We start from the raw sequence: 24,136 nt of genomic DNA on the forward strand, positions 1-24,136 counted from the left end.
TATATTATTTATTATTATTATTATCCTTTATTTATATGGCGCCACAAGGGTTCCGCAGCGCCCAATTACAGAGTACATAAATAAATAATCAAGCAGGAAAACAGCAACTTACAGTTGACAGTATAGGACAAGTACAGGGTAAATAAACATAGCTACATCAGCAGATGACACTGGAATAAGTATCAGGTGGCAGAAGACTGATGGATTTGGTGCAGTTGAATATTATTAAAGTAAGAAAAGGATAAGCACATGAGGGAAGAAAGCCCTGCTCGTGAGAGCTTACATTCTAAAGGGGAGGGGTAGACAGACAGAGGTGAGACAAATGGGGTACATAGAGAGCGTGGAACAGAGGTTTAGGATGAGATTTACATATCTTAACAAAACTTCCCCTATAGTGATGCCCCAGGCTGTAAAGATCTCCCCTGTGCAGTGTTGTGTTGTTTGTTTGAAAATCATTTATTTTTAAATTAGAGATGTGCGGGTTCGGTTTTACTCGGATTTACTTGGGTCTCATAACGACATCTTATTGGCTCACGGATGTCACGCGTTTTGGATAGCCAATAAATCCGAGTAAAACCGAACCCACACATCTTTACTTTCAATTTGTGTTATTCTACATCTATTTACTTATAATATATTTATCACCCATCAATCAATCTACTAGTTTCCTTGCACATTAATAGCAAAAAGTCATGTGAAAAATAAAGCACACTACGGGGGATATTCAGTTGGCCCCCCAAAATTTTTGCCTGCAAAAAACGTCAGAGACAATTGAACATCCCAGGGGAAAGGGGGTAAATAAGCTGTAGTTAATTGCCGCTGCAAATTGAATATCCCACTTGGATGTCAAATTATAGTTTTCACATATTAGGGTATAGGGTTAAGAATAATGTAATCCTTACCAAATCCTAAAGAGTGATAAATCTAATCTCATGTGACATATTACCCATAAAAAGTTTATTTTGTCATTATTTATACAACCAAACAGAAAGAATCATGTAAACCCTTATGCCAAGTTAATTTAAAACATAATTTATGCCAGATGCCAATAATCAAGTGCACGTCATTGTCAGAAAGTGCTAAATGATATATAAGGATGTATGAGTGCCTGACAGTTTGCATACATCCAAATGACCGTCAGGTTTCAGATCCCATCAATGTCAGACCAGCTGGCCAAAGAATAGAAAGAATAGAAAGTACCTATCTGTCTACCTTACAGTACTACATTAACATTTTAATTATATTTATTGCAATTTATGAGTCAGGTAAAACAAAAGGTCATGTGCATTGTTGCTCAAAAATCTTAAATGGATCTAAGCATATGCCAGCTATAGATTATGCCACGCTGAAGCGAAATTTACTCATTAATAAAGTAAGTCAGGTTACTTCCATCGAGAAAGTCCAGCAATTTGTTTTTAATTTCCAGAGAGGGTGAAAGTGGTTCAAATTCTACTCTACACTGATCCATTTTGCACCATGTTTTTGAATGCAGTGTTCGCAGATGACGTCAGATACACGCCAGTGATCGCGCTGAGCCCAAAAAAAAGTGGGTCCCACGGACCCCTCACTTTTAAAAATTGGGGTCCTATCTGTCCTTTTCTGGGTCCCATCGGAATGAAGGTTCATATTAATCTTATTAATTATTCAAATATAAAAACAGACTTCATTTGGACACTACAAAAGTATTGCGAGGGGGAGGAGGGGGTGACAGTGCTGCTGGGCTGTGTAGCATACAGGACACTCTGCCCCAGAGCTGTAACTAGACATTTCAGTGCCCTTTGGCAATAAGTAAATTGGTGCTCCCCATGCCATACTCTAAATCAAGGACAGTGCGCGCCAAAAATTTAGGGGCGTGGCTTCATGGGGAAAGAGCATGGCAACATAACAGTACCAATTCACATTACACCACACATGTAGAGCACGTTATATACTCATTGCACCGGGTAGAGCACGTTATACACTTTGCACCGGGTACAGCACGTTATACTCATTGCACCAGGTAGAGCACGTTATACTCATTGCACCAGGTAGAGCACGTTATACTCATTGCACCAGGTAGAGCACGTTATACTCATTGCACCGGGTAGAGCACGTTATACTCATTGCACCGGGTACAGCACGTTATACTCATTGCACCAGGTAGAGCACGTTATACTCATTGCACCAGGTAGAGCACGTTATACTCATTGCACCGGGTACAGCACGTTATACTCATTGCACCGGGTACAGCACGTTATACTCATTGCACCGGGTAGAGCACGTTATACACTTTGCACCGGGTACAGCACGTTATACTCATTGCACCAGGTAGAGCACGTTATACTCATTGCACCGGGTAGAGCACGTTATACTCATTGCACCGGGTACAGCACGTTATACTCATTGCACCAGGTAGAGCACGTTATACTCATTGCACCAGGTAGAGCACGTTATACTCATTGCACCGGGTAGAGCACGTTATACTCATTGCACCGGGTACAGCACGTTATACTCATTGCACCAGGTAGAGCACGTTATACTCATTGCACCGGGTACAGCACGTTATACTCATTGCACCGGGTACAGCACGTTATACACTTTGCACCGGGTACAGCACGTTATACACTTTGCACCGGGTACAGCACGTTATACACATTGCACTGGGTACAGCACGTTATACACTTTGCACTGGGTACAGCACGTTATACACATTGCACCGGGTACAGCACGTTATACACTTTGCACCGGGTACAGCACGTTATACACTTTGCACCGGGTACAGCACGTTATACACATTGCACTGGGTACAGCACGTTATACACATTGCACTGGGTACAGCACGTTATACACTTTGCACCGGGTACAGCACGTTATACACTTTGCACCGGGTACAGCACTTACAAGTTGCAGCCACCACCTCAGACCCTCAGTCGTCGTCCCCAGATGCCACGGGAACCCCCCCCACCCACCCCCACAGCAAGCCCAGCCACCACCCGCTTCACTCACCGGCCACGGACTGCATTCAAAACATACTGATATGCAGTAATCACCTCTTTTTTTGGACGAAAATGCAGTCAAGAGGAGTTAACATAAGAAAAACATTGGCATAAAACCTTATATAATACACTATATACCAGCTTGAATGACACAATGATCTACAACCGCTGACACAATGAATTAATACATGAGACCCGCTGCCTTGCCTCCTCCACACTGCCCCCATTTACTGTAATGCACAGTGCATGCTTCCTGTCAAGGGAATGGCTGTTACCGGCCGGCACAAGGGAGACGCCACTGCCAGTGACAGCACTGCCCTGACCATCCCGCCAAAACCGCCAAGCTGCTGACAAGGAGCGATCATCCCCTCACGCATCACTTTTCTATCACACAAGTAGGTACTCAGAGCACACACCCTCAGCCACCTGCTGTCCCACCACCTACCGCTGCATCTTCCCCGGTCTTGATCCCAGCAAATGGCTTCCTCCGCTGGCTCCTGCGGATAACCGATGTGGCAGAGCTTCATGCCCGGCCGGAGTGGACAGCCCCCTGCCACATACGGCGGGCTGGATGTTCCGGGTCCCGTGCAGAGCAGAGAGGGGAAGGCGGGAGATCACACTCTCCATGGTCTCCTCCCCTTCCTCTGCCATTGGAGAGTTAAAGTGACTGACAGCACAGGACAGCTCTGCTGATTGGTCAGAGCGCGTCCTGTGGGACCCTGCGTTTTTTTTTATTCTGGAGTCACCACTGTCAATTATCGGGTAAAATACGCGCTATAGCGCGTATTTGCGAACACTGCACGCTCCGAAAATGGCCATGACATGCCTGACATGCCTGCATTTTCCCAACCGCCCCTCACAAACGCCACATTACCACCCACGAACGGTCACTTCCTGTCAATCAAAATGCATTGTCTTTACAATTAGGCCACATATGCAGTGCGATCACATTTTGCCCTTCGCGAACACTCCATGCGCAGTCTGCCGATAATCGCTCACTACGTGCAATCTCACATATGATAATGGTAGTGAATCAAGTCCACCGTACTTCAGACATATGCAGGCCCAATGATCACGGTAAACCACTTACCAGGTTCTCTCTCTGATGTAATGATTGAGAACTCAGATAGGTAGGAAAATCTGCAACAGGCTGTGGGAAAAGGGGCTTTCCACGCAATTGGAATCCCAGGGCCGGCTCTACCATTAGGCAGCTTTAGGTGGCTGCCTAGGGGCACCAGTCATTGGAGGGCACCACTGAATTTAGCTACCAAAAAACTGAAGGATGTACCTGTATGCGAGTTAGTAATGAACTTACATATGGGTGGTTGGAACACAATAAGGAGCATACAAATATATGTATGTGCGTATATATTTATGTATACGCACATACAATTAAAGGGGCATCCGGCATCCTGAATGTTAGTATGGTGGGGAGCGTTAGGGTTAGGCTGCGGAGGGGGGGTAGAGGGTTAGGGTAAGGTACATTTCATTCAAAATGTCGGTATTATGGTGGTTGGAATGCTGCTGTCGGTATTCTTCCCAAATTGAATACTGACACCAGATCCCATATACTGTATTATACAGTATATAAAGAATAGACGGCACTCTTAAAAGTAAAAGTATATTGTGTACAAAGTCACTAAATTTTGTGACTTGTTTACAATATATTTTATCACTTTAAAAGTCCTTTTCTCAGTATATGTGTAATGATGCAATTCACTCCAGCCCACCCAGTGACCATCTGCATCGCCCCTCCGGGAGGTGGTGGTGGCGGAGTGTGTTGCAGGTTAGGGGGTGCTAGGCTGAAGATTTGCCTAGGGTGCAGAGAGATCTTGCACCGGCCCTGTGGAAATCCCTCCTGGTTTGCCTATGGAGTAGTGTTAATCATTTACATTATGTTTATCACTGTTTGCAGTTCCTAATTCAGAAACTGGAGTCTCAATAAAACAGACAATTTGTTTTCAGAGGCACCCTATTCGGAGCTGCACTGGCGTTTCTATAATGGGTGTAATGTGTGGCAGAAATCACTGCCAAAATGGCCAGCCACATGCGCAGTAGTAATTAATCTCTGGAACATGGCGGGCAGTGCCGGAGCCTAATGTGCCGTGGAAAGCAGGGGGGCCCCACCAGAGGCTCCTCTGTGTGAACATCTGTATATTTCAATCAGACTGCCACAGGTGCAGTCTACATTTGCAAACATTTCTGATATAGGGCGGGATTCAATTCTTTTCACCCCTATCCTCACCCGTTCTGTTTCTGCCCTCAGGGATGTTGTATCATTATTTCAGCTCGCTTCCCTCGCAGTACCGAGGCTCCCAACTCTTTACACAGCTAAACCTGATTACTATGGTCGCAATATGTGTGATAATGGAGATCATTTAGAAATTGGGCGTGATATATCATTTGAATCTCAGCCACTAAATGGGTCGTTCTGAAAAGCTCACTGACTTCAAGCATGCTGTGATAGGATGCCAAATTTGCAATAAACCGGTTCGTGAAATTTCATCCCTGCTGGATATTCCAGTCAACTGTAAGTGATATTATTAGAAAGTAGAAGCGTTTAGGAACAACAGCAACTTAGCCACAAAGCGTAAGACCACTTAAAGTCACAGATCAGGGTCAACGACTGTTAAAGCGCATGTTGCATAAAAGTCGCCAACATGCTGCTGAATCCACAGCTGTAGTGTTCCGAACTTCCACTGGTATTAATATAAGCACAAAAACTGTGCGGAGGAAGCTTATTGGAATGGGTATCCATGGCCGAGTAGCTACATGCAAGCATCAGATCTTCAAATCCAATGCCAAGCGTCGGCTGGAGTGGTTTAAAGCACCTGAATCTGGACTGTGGAGCAGTGAAAACGTGTTCTGTGGAGTGACAAATCATACTTATCTGTTTGGCAGTCAGATGAGTGAGTCTGTGTTTGGCGGATGCTGGGAGAACGTTACCTGTCTGACTGCATTATGCCAACTGTGAAGTTTGGTGGAGGAGGGATAATGGTATGAGGCTTTTTTTCAGGGTTTGGTCCATGCCCCTTATCTTCAGTGAGGGGCAGTCCTATGGACAATGCTATGCTTCCAACTTTGTAGCAACAGTTTGGGGAAGGCCCTTTTCTATTCCAACATGACTGTACCCCAGTTCCCAAAGCAAGGACTATAAAGACATGGTTTGATGAGTTTGGTGTGGAAGAACTTGACTGGCCCACACAGAACCCTGACCTCAATCCCATCGAGCACCTTTGGGATGAACTAGAACGAAGATTACGAGGCAGGCCTGCTCGTCCTGCATCAGTGCCTGACCTCATAAATGCTATATAGAATGAATGGGCACAAATTTCCACAGAAACACTCCAAAATCTTGTGGAAAGCTTTCCAAGCAGAGTGGAAGCTGTTAGAGCTGCAAAAGAGGGACCAACTCCAAACTAAACTATATGTATTTAAATGCAATGTCATTATAGTCCCTGTTGGTGCAATGGCGAGAAGTCCGAATACTTTTGTTCATAGTGTGTGTGTGTGTGTGTGTGTGTGTGTGTATGTATATATATATATATATATATATATATATATATATAGTTTTACATTTGGTTCTTTGGGCAGCCTAAAAAGAAGTATTAATACGGGAAGTGACATTATGTGACATAAATATCTTAAAATTGGAGTACTTACTGACTGGTAATAGTGCCCAGATGATTTCCGTCAGATAATAATACTGAAACTGTTTGCAATAATGCTTCGTGAAATTAATTTAATAATGCACCACAAAACACAAACAACTTATATATGTGTAATAAATTTGCTGCTAATAGTTCCCTGTCCACATTGTGATGACAAGCTGCAACTGCTGTGAAATTATAGATGTAAAATGATCCTAAAACTACAGCTTTCTTGTTTGCACATATATAGTATTACCAAACATGGTCCATTTTCTATTATTTTTATTACAATTTTGGTAAAATATTGAAAATGCTATTGGCATATGTCATCAGATGCTCCAGTTTGAAAATGAATTTATTTTTGACATGTCACCACGTAATACATTAGTGACTATATAATGCACAAACTCAAACACAACTTCCTGGGGGTTGTGTAAATGCGTGTGGTGTGTATGATCTCACCCCGTCTCAGGTGCACTGCCTCCACCCAAATCTTTCTTGAAGTTTCCTGGTTGTGAGATGGTTTACTCACAGCAGGGGTTTATTTGGGGAACCACTTCTTGCTCTGCACATACCTAACGTACAAACCAGCCCTCCGCAAAAGACTTACCTGACCTGTAGCAGAGAAGAGCTCCCAGTCCCTCTCTGTCCCTCAGTTGAGGGGAGGTATTAGCACCCACAGTGACCGCAGCTTCAGTCACACGTCCCTGCTGCAGAGTCATGGCCTGGGTAGCACCTGAGCTGCCTGGAATAGCCCAGAACTACCCAGTCCCGAACAAAGAACTGCTGGCAGCTGCCCACTGTTGAGTAAGGCTGCTTCTCCGCAGCACACGTTACATTACAGTGATTTATTAATGTAAACTGCAGTGAGGGTTAATCCATCATGGGGAATTATTATGCAGGTAATAGATGAAGAATTAAATGTACAGTGTATTTAGAAATTAATTTTATGGTTCGAGAAAGATAATGGAACATACTAAACAAACATTAGTCTCACATGCATGAACACTGATGTTGTACATCCTGGGGATGATGGAGTGGTGACCGAAAGTCAGCTGTAATTGCTCCCACACAGGGGAAGCTTTAGAGTGGAGAGAGCCCATGTGCAGGCTCCATGCAGGCCGCATCCTCTCTGGTAGTGCAGTAGACTGGCTTTGCACCAGATCTCCAGGAACGCCCACACTGTGTTCTCAGAGACTTCTCCCCTGCGCATGACCATGGGGGTCATTCCGAGTTGATCGCTCGCTGGCTAATTTTAGCAGCCGTGTAAACGCTATGCCGCCGCCCACTGGGGAGTGTATTTTAGCTTAGCAAAAGTGCGAACGCATGTGCAGCCGAGCTCTGCAAAAATAGTTTGTGCAGTGTCAGAGTAGCTCTGAACGTACTCAGCGCTTGCGATCACTTCAGCTATTCGTGTCCAGATTTGATGTCCTACACCCGCCCAGCGAATGCCCAGCCACACCTGCGTTTTTTTCAGACACGCCCGCGTTTTTGCAAACACTCCCTGAAAACGGTCAGTTGACACCCAGAAACGCCCCCTTCCTGTCAATCTTCTTGCGGCTGTCAGTGCGACTGAAAACTTTGCTAGAACCTGTGCACAACCACAACGGGCTTTGTACCCTTACGACGCACGTGCTCATTGTGGTGCATACGCATGTGCAGAAAAGCCATTTTTTAGCCTGATCGCTGCGCTGCGAACAATGGCAGTTAGCGATCAACTCGGAATGGCCCCCCATATCTCCAGGAAAATGGCAGCCACACCATTTTCCCTATGCAGGAGCGTGGCCGACGCAGGACGCCAGAGGATTACACACCCTGCACCTGTTATAGATACAACAATGCTCCCGCACTGCCTGCAGGGAACTAAATACGTATATTCCCACCCATGCAGAGTTGTAAGCATGTCTGCGGCCATACCACCTGTATCTGTATGTTTGGTGTGATACCTATCATCATTATCAGGGCACATTTGCACCAATGTAATTCTTGCAGCAAAATATACATCTTAAAAGGACATATTTAGGGTTCCGAACCTCTGCATTGCCTACAAATCCATCTACATGCCTCTGGCTACCTAAGAATCCCGGATTACAGCAGAATTACTCCCTTTTAGTGGCAATTGGAGATTCAGTTGAATCATGTATGATTGTTCTTCACTCGTACTGGTGAATGCTGAATTCTGGAGTATGCACAGTATAAAAATACACAAGATACCCTCTGCAAACAAGCATACTGTATGTTCAAGTCTTTATGGGAGCTTCTAACTCTAAATAAATGAAGCAATAACAATCCCACTTCTCCGTCTTGTGGTTACCCTTCTCACTGACCTCCTGCTGCAAGGCTGGTAGGGGAATTATAGTCTCCCCAGCACCCACTGCAGTACCCGCTCCCCAATACTCCCACTTGCAGCCTGGGCAACATTAAGAAAACATGAAAAATTCCCCAACTGCCATAAAGCTGTAAAATAAGCCAGCATTCTATGCATGAATAACATGCAGAAGCCTTATGTTTCTTACATTCAGCGGATGCATCTCATGAAAGCTGTACTTCATTCAGGTTTACTGTACATTAGGAGTCAAACATGTAAATTTACACATCATGACAGCATACAAAAAGAGCATAGAGATTGTGTAGAGTTGTGGCTAAAATTGCATTACCCTGTATATACACAAGAGAGAATATTCAAAATAAAATGAAATACAGTTATTTGTGCTACTTTTTAAAATCAAATAGAAATTGTATTTTTTTCAATAGTTTAAATGAAAATTTAAATTAAGGAATCCAAACAGATGACTGCGATTTACACTAGTAACCTTATGACAAATAAAAAAAATTCAGAATAATATATATTTTTTCCAGTGCGGAAACACACCCTTTTTGTATTCCCTAGTTACCGCCATGTAAAAGGTCCAAACTAGGCTGGCAGCGTCGAACTTGCAGACCAGGGAGCCGCTTCCGTCCATTTATGCCGGGACAGTGTTTAGAAGCACCCGACTCTTTACACCCGCTACCTGCATCGTAGGTGATTGCAGGTGTGAGTGCCGAGAACTGGGTGCCTCTAAACATTGTCCTGGCATAAATGGACTGGAAGCGGTTCTCCAGTTAGCCAGTCCGACGCTGTAAGCTGGCATCAGTATGACCACTAGGTGGAGCTTACACAGTATAAGTGCATATAACAAACATTGGGGCAGATGTATCAAGCCTGGAGACGGCATAAGGAAGCGATACACCAGTGATAAGTGCAAGGTGATAAACTCACCAGCCAGTCAGCTCCTAACTGTTAATTTACATATTGGAGCTGATTGGCTGGTGCGTTTGTCACTTATCACTGGTGTATCACTTCCTTATGCCTTCTCCATGTTAATACATCTGCTCCATAGGGCTCGATTTAACAAGAAAAAAAGGATGCTCTTGTTGCCACTCGCAGTGCTGTTTAAGTAACTGCTGATGGTATTTAACAATACCATGCTGTGCAGTGAGCATTAGTGTTATTTCACCAGGTAGCATCTATTTTTCTGCCCCAATCCCCCCGACCGCTATAAGTGCAGATGATCAGCACAGAGAGCAGTAGGCAGAGGGCTGTGAATAGGAGGGAAGGGGGTAGAGGGTGGGAGGGAAGGACATTACCACTTGCGACGCTGATGGGTGCCAGGGTTACCTGGCAAGTTTGGACCTTTACAAAGCAGATGCCCCTTATTGTTAATTACAAAGCCCACACAGTTATTTGTATGGGTGGGGAGAAAGCGGCTGAACACTGCTGACTCCAATTAGACAAATCTGCCTTAATAGATAATGGATAGGGGCTTAAGTACCATTAGAACAAAGAGTGATAAATCACATCCCTTATTGTTAAATGGAGCCATTAAAATGATGATGAAAGCATGACAGGTAAATTATTGATACCACTGCACAATTGAACCATTTAAGGAGCAATAGGTGGAGAAATAATGATAACATAAATAGGGCTGTTAGCACTTATTATAATGAAAAATTACCACTATCAATTATTAAGGGGCATAATGGATTATTTTAATAAATAAGGGGAACAATTAATTATTATAATGAATAACGAGGCACTATTAATTATAGTATAGGGAGCACTTATACTTTATATAGGTAAAACAGGGTCTTTTTTAACTATAATATCTATGGGGAACTTGTTTACTTTTTCTGGAGCCCACAGGCCAGGGGTACCAGGAGGAGAACAATGTTACTTGGCGTTGCGCCAAGCATCCCTAGTCTGCGCTTTTATTAAAGATTGTTAATGAAAGGGATAGAGGGTCAAAAACAATTATTGTAGAAATTGCAGTTTCAAGTGTTACAAAGTGTTACGAAGATAACAGTGTTTTCAATTTTTATCCGACAAACCCCTGCATAATAAAACGGGAGATGTGCAGCGGTACCACCCAAGCTCTTGCTGCTTGATAGTGTTATTAATATTATCCTTTATTTATATGGAACCGCATCGCCCTAACAGAGTACTGTACATAACCAAATGAGCAAAGCAAGAAAACAGAGACTTACAGTACAAGACAATGCAAGCCAAGTACATGGTATATACACATTTCTGGATCAGTGGGCATAGCACTCAAGCAGCAGGGTGTCAGAAACCAAGGGTTAGGTGCCATTGTGGGGCATATGGAGTAGGTGATAGTATAAGTAAGGGAAGGAAATGCACTTGAGGGAAGAGGTCGCTGCTCGTAAGAGCTTACATTCTAGAGGGGAGGGGCAGACAGACAGGGGTGACACAGATGGGGCAGACAGTGAGCGTGGAGCAGTGAGTTAGGATGAAAGATTAAAAAAAATGGTCTTAAGAGCCAAATGTTTTGTAGAGAAGGGGAGAGACTGATAGGGAGAGACGGACAATTCCAGAGGTAGGGTGCAGCACAGACAAATTTTAGAGGTGGGAATGGTTGGAAACAATCAGTTGACATAATTATCTGATGCTCTTGTTTCCTCACTTGCCACTCCACCTCTGCTCTAGCCCTCTGTTAGTCTCTTCATTGCCCCGCAGGCGTATTTTGTAATAGGTGCAGGGTGTGCAGTGCATACATCCCCTGGTTTCAGGGATTCCTGCACCGTACACCATACACCCAGAGTATGCTTACCTAATGCATCAAGCAGGTCCCTTCTTCTCCATGGCGGTATCTTTCCAAGACATCTTCATTAAGATTGCACCACGCAGTGAAGGCACTGTGCCATGGCCTTTTCTCTCTTGTGCGCTTGTGCCATCTTCCTGAATATCACAAGTAAGATGGCATTGTGATTTAGAAAGGACTGCTTTCCAGCACAAGGTAGGTTGTAGAGGTGTTTGGGGGGCCCACTACTCCAATGAGGGGACCCACTGTACACAGGCCCTCTTGGAAGTTGATACACCCCTGACTCAGTGGCGGAACTAGCGAGCGGTGGGCCCAGGTGCGACAAAATGCTTTGGGACCCCCACCCCCTCATCCCATCCAAGTCCACCCCCTCACCCCTGGAGAGGATCTGGTGTGGGGGACCTGCTCAGGGCTAGAGAAATGGATACATAGCAACAGTGCTGTAACTAGATATTTTAGCACTGTGTGCAAGGAACGGCATCGAGCCCCACCCATCCATGCAAAACAGGGTCAGTGCGCACCATAGTTGAGCGCAAAAAATATAGGGGTGTAGCTTTGTGGGGAAGGGGTGTGGCCATAAAATAATACCAATTCATATAACGGTGCACAGTAGTCTCCATTATTCAAATTATGCCGCACAGTAGCACCACTACACCAGGTAGAGCCCCTTTTACACCTTACGGTGGACAGATTCCCCTTTTTACACATTACGACAGACAGCGTCCCCTTTTTACACATTACGGCAGACAGCGTCCCCTTTTTAGACATTAAGGCAGACAGCGTCCCCCTTTTTACACATAACGGCAGACAGCGTTCTCTTTTTATACATTACGGCAGACAGCGTACCTATTTTTACACATTAAGGCAGACAGCGTCCCCCTTTTTACACATTATGGCAGACAGCGTCCCCTTTTTACACATTAAGGCAGACAGCGTCCCCCTTTTTACACATAACGGCAGACAGCATCCTCTTTTTATACATTATGGCAGACAGCGTACCTATTTTTACACATTAAGGCAGACAGCGTCCCCCTTTTTACACATTACGGCAGACAGCGTCCCCTTTTTACACATTATGGCAGACAGCGTCCCCCTTTTTACACATTAAGGCAGACAGCATCCCCCTTTTTACACATTAAGGCAGACAGCATCCCCCTTTTTACACATTACGGCAGACAGCGTCCCCCTTTTTACACATAACGGCAGACAGCATGCCCTTTTTACACATTATGGCAGACAGCATGCCCTTTTTACACATTACGGCAGACAGCGTCCCCCTTTTTACACATTACGGCAGACAGCGTCCCATTTTTACACATTACGGCAGACAGCGTCCCCTTTTTACACATTACAACAGACAGCGTCCCCCTTTTTACACATTATGGCAGACAGCGTCCCCTTTTTACACATTAAGGCAGACAGCGTCCCCCTTTTTACTCATTACGGCAGACAGTGTCCCGTTTTTACACATTACGGCAGACAGCGCCCCCCTTTTTACACATTATGGCAGACAGCGTCCCCTTTTAACACATTATGGCAGACAGCGTCCCCTTTTTACACATTACAGCAGACAGCGTCCCCTTTTAACACATTATGGCAGACAGCATCCCCCCTTTTTACACATTAAGGCAGACAGAAAAGAAAGAAAGAAAGAATTATACTTACCTTCTCCGCTGGCACAGGCTCCTTGGTGCAGCTTCTGGCAGAGATCCCGGGCAGGGGAGTAGGAGCAGGAGGAGGGAGGTGGAGGAGGGAGATCCAGCAGCGCTGTGTAATAGGTGGAGGCGCTGTTGCTGCTGTCCCTGTCCTTCACCATAGGCTGTTCTCCGCCGCTGTGAATGCTGGGATGCACTTCCGCTTGTGAAGCACTTGTGAAGGACAGGGACAGCAGCGTCTGCACCAATTACACAGCGCTGCTGCGGCTCCCTCCTCCACCTCCCTCCTCCTCCTTCCCCCCCTTCCGTGGCCGCTGCGCTCCTCTCCTCGGCGGGCGGCTGTGTGCTGCGGGCAGCGGTGGCCCGCAGCACACAGCGGCATGTAATGAGTCAGTTTGACTCATTACATGCTTTGGGCCCCTGGACAGTGGCGGGCCCCAGTGCAAGGCACTGCTTGCACTGGCGGTAGTTCCGCCACTGCCCTGACTAGTCCCTATAATGCACCAAATAAAATTCAAACTCACTCACTTCCAAAGCCCTCAATCACTACTACTCATCTCCAACCTCATCTACACTCCCTCTTGCTCACTTTGCTCAGCGAACGGCTCCTCTCCTCCTCCCTGATCACTTCCTCCCCCTTCCGCCATCAGGACTTCTCCCGCTCTGCTCCCAACCTCTGAAATGCCCTCCCATAATCAATTAATCAGTCAATCAATCAATCAATCAATCAATCACAATAAGTCTTTTCACTGTACACTAGCAAGCACAGGGGTGGATTGGGATAGAAAACCAGCCCGGGAAATTTCTGGAAGCAGCCCTAATGGGGGAGCAGTGTGGTGAGAGGAGGGGGTCTGTTGAGGGGGGTGGGATCCCTCCTCATAGGTCCTGATTGTATGAACTTGCAGCCTTTCTTGCGTCTGAGACCAGGGGCGGATTGGCAACTAAAAGTGGCCCTGTAAAATTTTGTAGAAGTGGCCCGACATGGGCAGCACAAGAGGTATAACATACCGGGTAGCCATGTCAGCCTACCAGGAATCTATATGGTGAAAACAATTGCCAATCCACCCCTGAGCAACCGTCCTGCTAACTCTCCAAATCATCTACCCTACTATCCTCGTTCTCTTTGTGCCCACATTTCCCTTTAAATTGTAAGTTCTTGGAGGCAGGACACTCTTTCCTCCCACTTTGTCACATAAAAATGTTGCAGGTTATAATTGTTTATCTAGATTAACTTGTTTCTTACCTGTATCTGTCTATACTGGTCACTGTATAGTGTACCCATGTAACACTGTATGCCAGAGCTCTTCAACCTTGGCCCTGCAGCTGTTATGGAACTACACTTCCCAGCATGTTCTGCCACTGATTTAGCATGGGCTAATATCTAAAATGTTGCAGGGCTGTACTAGGCCTCGACTTGAAAAAAATCTGCATACTGTCTGCATGTGTACTATGGACATGTGTACTTAAAAAAAAAAAGAAGAAGAAAAAAATAACAGAAATCCAACTCAACATTTGCCCCATAGGGCTGTAACACACACTCCGGTTTTTCCCGGATGGCAAAAAGCCGGACAAACTTTGTCCGGCTTTTTGCCATCCGGGAGAAACCGGCAGAGTCGCTCACACAGGACGGCTTTGAGCCGTGTGTGATGCTGTGCGCATGCGCAGCATCAGACACGGCTTCAGAAAAAACCGTTGTGTGTGAAAGCTCCCCTTCACACACACGGTTTACTGGCTCCAAAGACGGGCCGGCGGCCGCCCGGCCGCCGGACCTTCCAGTGGTGAGACCCGGCTGCAACCCGGCAGCCGGGCCGGGGCCGTGCAGTGTGAAGGGACACTAGCCCTCACACTGTTAACTACAATGCCGGCACGGGAAAAAGCCGTCCGGCTTTTTCCCGGCCGGCAAAAGCCGGGTAGTGTGTTTCAGCACATAGTTTTAACATGAAATACTCACTGTATCTCATATTTGAAAAGCACGTTTTAAATATCATGAAGATATATTCACTTTAAACAATACTCTGGCAAGCAACATGGGGTTTTCATATAGCTTACAGCGTGATGTGTGAGTGTATATGTGAAATGTGATCTATATTCTGTACATATTATATTTTCAGGAACACTCAATGTCTTGATTGTGACTGCTGATATGCCAAATTCTGGAACCAATTCTACTGTGATGTTAACAATCTGCTGTAACAAGGGAAATTATGAGCCAGTCGAGTTTGCCAAAGGCACACTGACAGCGGGCAACACATCGCACACCACAGTGCATCTCACCAGGAATCTCGGAGTGATACAAAAAATCCGTTTGGAAATGAAAGATGATGAAAAAAATAACAGCTGGTATTGCAAAATGGTAAGAGCCACACAAACTGCTTACATATCTTGCTGTACATTTGTTTTGTGTTTTACTGAGTTATTAGTGGAATGATAATGACAATTAATATGTTTCCACCCCCAAAACATAGTAGTGATAACTTCTAACAACCTAAAAAAGGTTATTTTTTTTTTTTATCATTGTAACACAGATATCTGATTTTGACAATGGGGGTTATTTAGAGATGTACGTAGATCTTGCTTCCATCTACTCACAGGCTGGGGGCCGCCCAGCATAGAGCAAAGCTGCCCCGCATGTGTGTGGTGCTGCCTCACGATGCATTCACAATTTAATTGTGAACACAATCATTCTAATTGCCAACACAATCGATTTGAGGTTGACACCTGCCTGCGCAACCTGGCTGTTCTGGCAGGCGGTCCAGCACCATTTTTTTTTTTATCTCTGATCTGCTGCATGTGGCGTCATGCAGCCGCCTAAAAAATGCTGCCGACATGGCCCCGTTTTGCCCGCTATGCCCCCTCAACACTGTGTTGCCGCCCACCCAACGCCCACCGCTGGCAATCATCTTGCAGGCACATTCTTCTGGGATGCGACCTCAGTGTGAATGACTGTTTAGGTGCAATGCAGCCGCTGTGCATGCACAGTTTGCTGATGTACGGCAAACTGCGATGCGGCCGCGTTAGCGTCCGACTTTGAATAGGGACCTATTGTGTACCAACTTCCCATACAGGCAAGGTATACGGAGTGCAGGTTTTTATGTCAAGGAGCATGTGCCTTGGCATATCTTTCATTGTTGCATATTGGGCTTGATTCATGTTTGTAAGTAAAGCAAAAAAAAGCAAGTAACTTTGTGTCTGGAACAAACCATGTTGCCATGCAAGGGGAGCAAATGCATTTATATTTTTTCTATGCAGGATACATCTGGCTGCTTTTGCATATAGCCCACAAATGTTAGGTAGCTTTATTTTTACACTGCAGTTTAGAGTTCAGTCTGAGCACGCCCCACCCAAATCTAACTCTCTCAGCACATTACATCTGCCCCACCTGCAGTGCAACATGGTTTTGCCCAATTGCTTGCTTTTTGCTTTACTTACAAACATGCATCACAGGCCCATTGTGCTGTATACCTAGCACCCGGAGTCAAGTGGGGCCCACACTGGCAGCCCTGCAACCAGAAGAAGCTCTGACAGAGTGGCCGCCTGTGCCATTTTTCCATGGGATGGTGGCCCACGCAAAAAAACTTGCACACAAGCCACCTGTAACTTTATCCACAAGTCACTATAAAGCATTTCATAAAGTCTGTTAATTAGAAAGAACCTACATCATTTTATGTGCAGGACAATTGTCAGCATTGTGCCAATTCTTCTATTTCCAGCAAATGTATTCACAAATCTTATACTGGAAGTTTAAACAGAGCAGTTTAGAGACAGTTTGAGTTTCAAAACAAGTTTACATTTATATGTATTCAGTGTGTTGTGTTTTAGATGCATGGCAGGGGTTGTGGTTGAGTGACCGATGGTGGGGATCCCGACGGACAGCATACCGACCCCAGGATCCCGTCCGCAGAATGCCGGCGGGGGGTGGGGTGCGAGCGCAACAAATTGCTCACCATGCAGCGGGCTCAGTGGCTCGCCACAGGTTGTATTCCCACTCTATTTATGTTGTGGACACCCACAAGTGGAAATAGTCCCTGTTAGTCGGCATGTCGACTGTAGGTCTTTTGACCGCTCGGTATCCCGGCTTCGGCATGGTGACCGCCGGGATCCCGAGCGCCAGTCACATGACCGGATCCCCATTTCACTAGTGTGTCAGCTTTACTGTAATTGTTTTAAGTCAGTGAGTCCCCACATAAACTGAGCATTCCAAATAAGCATGGTTTTGCCTTGTAAATTATTGCCTCTTTAAAAAAAGTCAGAGATCGACCAGCATCCTGCACCCCTGGCAAACTCAGGCCCTATAACATATGCCCCTTCACCTTTGTTAATCAGTGGGTACCCTAGCTGTGACCAGTCAGAGTATGTTTCAGTAATATGCTTCAGTATTTCAGTGAAATAGTGTGCTATACCCCAACACCTGGGACCTGTGTCATTATGTAAATATACGCAATGCATGAGATGAGGCAGTGAAGAAGGTGATGAGGATGTGAAGATGAGGATGTGAAGAAGGTGAGGCAGGAAAGCAGGAAAACGTGGACAGCAGAAAGAGCACTGCGGTGTGAGACTCCTGTCACACTGATGTAAAGAGAGTGGGGGTCATTCCGACCCGATCGCTCGCTGCAGTTTATCGCAGCTCAGCGATCGGGTCGGATCTGCCCATGCGCTGGCGCATGCTGGATGGCTGAAGGCCGTAGTTCCCTAGCGATCGCCTCTGCCTGATTGACATGCGGAGGCGGTCGCCTGGCGGGAGGGGTCTGGACGGCGGCGTTAAGCCACTGTTTAGGGGGCGCAGTCCAGCCAACGCAGGCGTGGACGGACCGTTGGGGGGGGGGGGGGGGGTGCGGCTGCGCGACATCAAATGCAGCCGCTGTGACCCGGGCAGTGAAGAGGTTCTCCCAGCCAGCCGCAGGAGCTGTGCTGGCCGGGAGTTAACTCCTGAAATGCAAAAGTATCGCCGCTGTGCGATGCTTTTGCATTTCTGCAGGGGGAGAAGCCAGCACTGACATGCAGGGCGGACTAGCCCTGTGCTGGGCGTCCCCCCGCATGTCTGAGTGCCTGATCGTAGCTGTGCTAAATTTAGCACAGCTACGATCAACTCGGAATGACCCCCATTGTCCCTGCCTTCTCATAAACTAATCAGGTAACTGGCTTTGAGATGCACAATACATTTCCTATACAATCAGGTGCTTTTATTGAGTTTCTTCTTTAAAACTGACATTTGAAAGAGAGCGTGGCTCAAAATGACATATTACAATTAAAAAAATTCCAAATTCTGAAAAATGTTTTAGGTAGACCTTTGTGATCTCATTCACTTACAATGAAACAAACCATGACATTCATACAACTGCAATGTGTTTCTTTCCAGTATGGGAATTGTTGATAGCCTCTTTTTCTGGCTAGTTGTTGAGAGTGATAATAAAAGTGATGGAACATGACGTGAGTCACTTCATTGATCTTTTACTTAACCTTCACGGCTCAGGATTATTATGAACCACTATTTGCCATAAACCTAACAATTTGTACTAAATATTCAGAACTGAAAACATTGCTTTTCGTCTAATAATAATAATAATAATAATAATAATAATTTTATTTATATAGCACTTTTCTTCCATAGGACTCAAAGTCGTCTAGTTCACTGTTTCTTTTCCCAGTTTATTTAAAATGATTGTGCGATTCCCGAGTATTTTAATGATCTAATTTGCTGAGAAAGGCATTTCTGTTTTTCAACAACCTTCAGATTGTGCAAAATGACATCCAAAAGTGATCCGCTCTTCTCAAATAGGAACAGTGTTGTTGCAAAGTCAATTTTTACTATTTATTTACAAAATATTGTCACAGCAGATGTAAGGTACAATGTGTATCCAAATAGAATCCAAACAGGCGTAATAGTAGAATCCAAAAGTGTTGGAAGGGAACACATTGGGTTTGATGCAGAGCTGAAACTAAACTGAGTGTATTTTGCTGAAAAGAACAGGTAGTGAAAACTGTGAATATTTGCCCTAGTGCAGACTTGCTTGCATCTGGAGACATGGCCGCAGCAGCGTGTGTGCCTGGCTTGCTGCAAGTCACATTCATCAGCATGCACTTGCACCTTCCCTCTACTAGTTTCAGACTGGATGCGATTATGTGACCGCCGGTCACAATGCCGACGTCAGGATCCTGAAACCTGAACCCTGAATATTCCACCAGTCGGCATGCTGACCAACAGGGACTATTCCCACTTGTGGGTGTCCACAACACCCATAGAATGGGAATAGAACTTGTGAAGAGCGCAGCGAGCCACTGAGCCCGCAAGGGGCTTCGTTGTGCTCGATCCCCTTCCCCCCGCCGTCCGCCTAACAGCCAGGATCAGTATGGTGACCGACGTCAGTATGGTGACCGGCAGTCTCCCGACACAAGCCCAACCTGTTCAGACAGCCATACTTTCTCTTGCTGTATGTCCAGATATGCTTAGCCTGTATTGTGTAAACACGTACTCATCGAACTATGCCTAAAACCAAATACCCCAAACAGCACAGCTCTGCCTCTCCGGACATAAGATGCAAATGATATGCAAGGACTCTGCATTGCCCGTACTTGCGTGATGCCATCTTTGGAGCATGCCCAGTGTTAAATCACGCAACATATGCTACAGTAACTGGCATACGACCAACTGTACATTAGCCACATTGGTGGTGACTTATCTTCTGGCATTACATCCTAATTATTGTGCCAGACAAATGAGAGCCAGCTCCTGAACTCTCCATGTAATCTCATAAAGCAGGTGATTATTATTTACTAGAAGGTACTATTACTCTTAAAAACTTTTTAGTTCCTAAGAAACCTGTCTGCATTGTCTACTGTAGGTATAAGCGCCCATTGGATTCAGAAGAAACTTAACATCTGGAATACTATGTGGCTGTTCCTGAGTTGCATGCTAAGTGGCTGAAATTGCAGGCAGCCGCAGAAACCTGATGTATTGCTTTATACTAATGGGAGTATCCATAAATCTAATGCAGGCGGGTGTGCATGTGCAAACAGAAACCGGTGCCACCCATTATTTTGTGCTGGGTGCCCCAACTGTCAACGTTAGTATCTGCACTTGCATCACAAGAGATCCTTCAGAAATAGACATATGGATGGAAGCATACGTGTCTGCACATGTGTGGAGGCACAAACTCACTGCATGCGTACATGAACAGAGTTCTGTGCAACCCCTTCAAACCTAAATTTCTCTTACGTCCTAGAGGATGCTGGGGTTCCATTTAGTACCATGGGGTATAGACGGGTCTTTTGGGAGCCACTGGCACTTTAAGAGTTTAACAGTGTGGGCTTGCTCCTCCCTCTATGCCCCTACTACCAGAATCAGTTTAGAAAATGTGCCCGGAGGAGCCGGTCACAGCTAGAGGAGCTCCTAGGAGTTTTTCTAGTTTTATTGTTTTCTAGAGTTTGTTATTTTACAGGCAGGCTGCTGGCAACAGCCTCCCTGCTTCGTGGGACTTAGGGGGGGGAGTAGGATCCAACCCTTGAGGTTAATGGCCCCTATCTCCGCTGACAGGACACTGAGCTCCTGAGGGTGTTGATCGTTAGCCGCCCGAGGCAACCGCTCACTCCCGCAACATGCCGCCACCCCCTAACAGAGTCAGAAGAAAGAAGAGTGGTGAATCTGACGCCAGAGTCCCGGTAAGTGGGTCCCCGGCGAGAATGGCGGCACAAGGGTGGGAGCGCAGCTCTGACAGGCTACGCTCCGGAAGGCTCAGCGGCACACTGTGTACGGCGCTGTGAGGGGCGTCCTGGGCCAGCGCGATACCCTACACTGGTCAAACATAGCTTTCAAGGTCTAACCCACTGTTTGCTGCAAAAATTACCTCAGGCCAGTATAATCTCTAAGTGCGGGAAGGCGTGCCATTACAGGGGGTGGAGCTTCTCCTCAGAGCGGATCCAGCTCTTATCAGCGCCTTCTTCCCCCTGCAGACACACGCTGACAGGGAACGCTGTCCTCCACATAACTACACTGAGGTAAAAGGTGTTATAAAAGGGGGGGAGTGATATTATGTACTAGCTACCCTGTTAAGGTTACGCTATTCAGCTGGGTTTTTATCTTTATAAAAGCCTATAAGGGCGCGCTGTGGCTGGCTTCTTGTGCTCTGTGACTCTCTGAAGATATTCTGGGGAAGGGAAACTGTGTTGACATTTTCCTGTGTATGTGTAATCCACTTTACCATGTTTAAGGGACTTTAGGGGACATGCACTAAGCAGTGATAAAAGTGGAGAAGTGAGCCAGTGGAGAAGTTGCCCATGGCAACCAATCAGCTGCTCTGTATATTTTTATAGTATGCTAATTATAAATGTTACGTCAATACGGATTGGTTGCCATGGGCAACTTCTCCGTTGGCCCACTTCTCCACTTTATCACTGCTTAGTACATGGCCCCTTTGTCCTGTACTGCAGAATGTATATCTTCTCCTGGGGAGTCTATACCATGCTCAAAACTGTACACATCTCAGGCTTCGGTGGCAGATCCCCCTGGGGTGGCCTCCATAAGGTGTACTTTAAGAATATATTGCTTCCAATATATCCCATACTGGGTAGAAGCCGCAGTTTTGAGAAAAGTGGGGTTTCAAATCCCACTGCTGTGCCTCTCACCCCAACTCCGTACCCTAGAAAGCGTACACTTGCCCATATAATGCATATATATGAGGGGTCCCACCAGGGGCGTCAGAACGTTTTTAGGTTGGCAGTGGCAAGGTATAGTCTCATTTTGGCGCCCCTAAATTGCTGAATCGCTAAAGGCCAGATCCACCTGAAATACATTGAGAAGGCCAGATCTACACTAAGGGAATCATTCAGATCTGATCGCTGCTGTATGTTTTCGCACAGTAGGCAATCAGTTATTAACGGCACACATGCACGTTGGACAGCAACAAAGGGTGTCGCTGGTGAGCGAGAGGATGATGCGAAAAATCCATTGGCATGGGCGTTCACAAGGTGATTGACAGGAAGTGGCCATTTGTGGGTGGAAACTGACCATTTACTGGGAGTGTCCGGAAAATCGCAGGTGTGCCCAAGCGTTTTCAGGTAGGGTGTCTGACGTCAGCTCCAGCCCCAATCAGCCTGATGTGATCGCACTGGATGAGTAAGTCCTGCACAAAGTTGATTTTAGTGGATTTTAACAGCTCGGCGTCAGTGCCGTTTCTTGCGGCGGGCGAGCCGTGCAACCGCACGGGGCGCCCGCCGTGGCACTTTGTGTGTCCTTGTCTGCTCCTCCTTCCTCTTCCCGAGCACTCCTGCTCGAGGGGCGGAGTTTCGCGGAATGTCGCGATTGCGTCATGACGTCACGACGCAATCGCGTAATTCCGCGAAACCACGCCCCCTGAGCAGGAGTACTCGGATGATGGAGGAGGAGCAGACTACCTGGAAGGAGGAGGCGGCCGGCGCGAGGGAGGTGAGGCGGCCCGACTTCGAAGAGCGGGAAGGTTCTGTATATGTAAGTAGTCTCTCTTTCTCCCCCCCTTCCTCCCCCCCCCCCCACTTGACACCTGCCTGCCGCACTGTATTTAATGGGGACACCTGCCTGCCGCACTGTATTTAATGGGGACATCTGCCTGCCGCAGTGTATTTAATGGGGACACCTGCCTGCCGCACTGTATTTAATGGGGACATCTGCCTGCCGCACTGTATTTAATGGGGACACCTGCCTGCCGCACTGTATTTAATGGGGACATCTGCCTGCTGCACTGTATTTAATGGGGACACCTGCCTGCCGCACTGTATTTAATGGGGACATCTGCCTGCCGCACTGTATTTAATGGGGACATCTGCTTGTGTAATGTGTAAAATGGGGACACCTGCCTGTCGTAGTGTATAAAATGGGGACACCTGCCTGCGTAGTGTAAAAAATGGGGACACCTGCCTGCCATACTGTGTAAAAAGGGGACACCTGCCTGCCATACTGTGTAAAATGGGGACACTTGCCTGCCGTGATGTGTAAAATGGGGACACCTGCCTGCCATACTGTGTAAAATGGGGACACCTGCCTGCCGTACTGTGTAAATGGGGACTTTAGATTTTTTTATTTTTCCCTGTGGTGGCCGTGATATCAGATGAGGCCACGCCCACTTTAATGAGCCCACGCCCATTTTAATGAGGGGGGCGCATTTTGAAATCTCCCACTGGGAGCCAAATTGGCTAGAGACAGCCCTGCTCGGCGTACACATGCAATCGCACACTTGCACGGCAAATATACACTCCCCTTGGAGGTGGCGACTATTTGAACACAGAACAGCAAAATAAGCACTTCAGCTCTCCCATGCCACTCTAGTTTCCCACCACGTGCCCTATGTAGCAGGGAGAGTAGATCAAGCACTAGCAGTAACCGGTGCAGTGCTGGCGTCAAGGTGACTTTTAGTAATGGCCGTGGGAGTTACAGGGCGGGTGAGGGCAGGGAGGCTGAGGGGGAGTTACATGGCGGGTGAGGGCAGGGATGCTGAGGGGGAGTTATAGGGAGGGTGAGGGCTGGATGCTGAGGGGGAGTTACAGGGAGGGTGAGGGCAGGGATGCTGACAGGGCGTTAGGAGTGTGAGGAGCACTGAGGGTGGAGTTACAGGGAGGGTGAGGGCTGGGACGCTGAGGGGAGAGTTACAGGGAGGGTGAGGGCTGGGACGCTGAGGGGAGAGTTACAGGGAGGGTGAGGGCCGGGACGCTGAAGGGGGAGTTACAGGGAGGGTTAAGGCTGGGACGCTAAGGGGGGAGTTACAGGGAGGGTGAGGGCAGGGATGCTGAGG

At 46.6% G+C, this 24,136-nt stretch overlaps 1 protein-coding gene across 1 annotated transcript in view; it reads left to right on the top strand.

Annotated features, from left to right (window-relative positions):
• RP1 (RP1 axonemal microtubule associated) overlaps positions 1 to 24,136 on the top strand; it is a 1,008,071-nt gene that overhangs the window by 776,751 nt on the left and 207,184 nt on the right. The window contains exon 46 of the mRNA XM_063923729.1: positions 15,491 to 15,732. Within this exon, the coding sequence (XP_063779799.1) occupies positions 15,491 to 15,732 (242 nt within the window). The remainder of the gene's footprint in view (positions 1 to 15,490; positions 15,733 to 24,136) is intronic.

The sequence above is a fragment of the Pseudophryne corroboree genome, chromosome 5 (genome assembly GCF_028390025.1).
Source record: "Pseudophryne corroboree isolate aPseCor3 chromosome 5, aPseCor3.hap2, whole genome shotgun sequence".
Taxonomy (NCBI): domain Eukaryota; kingdom Metazoa; phylum Chordata; class Amphibia; order Anura; family Myobatrachidae; genus Pseudophryne; species Pseudophryne corroboree.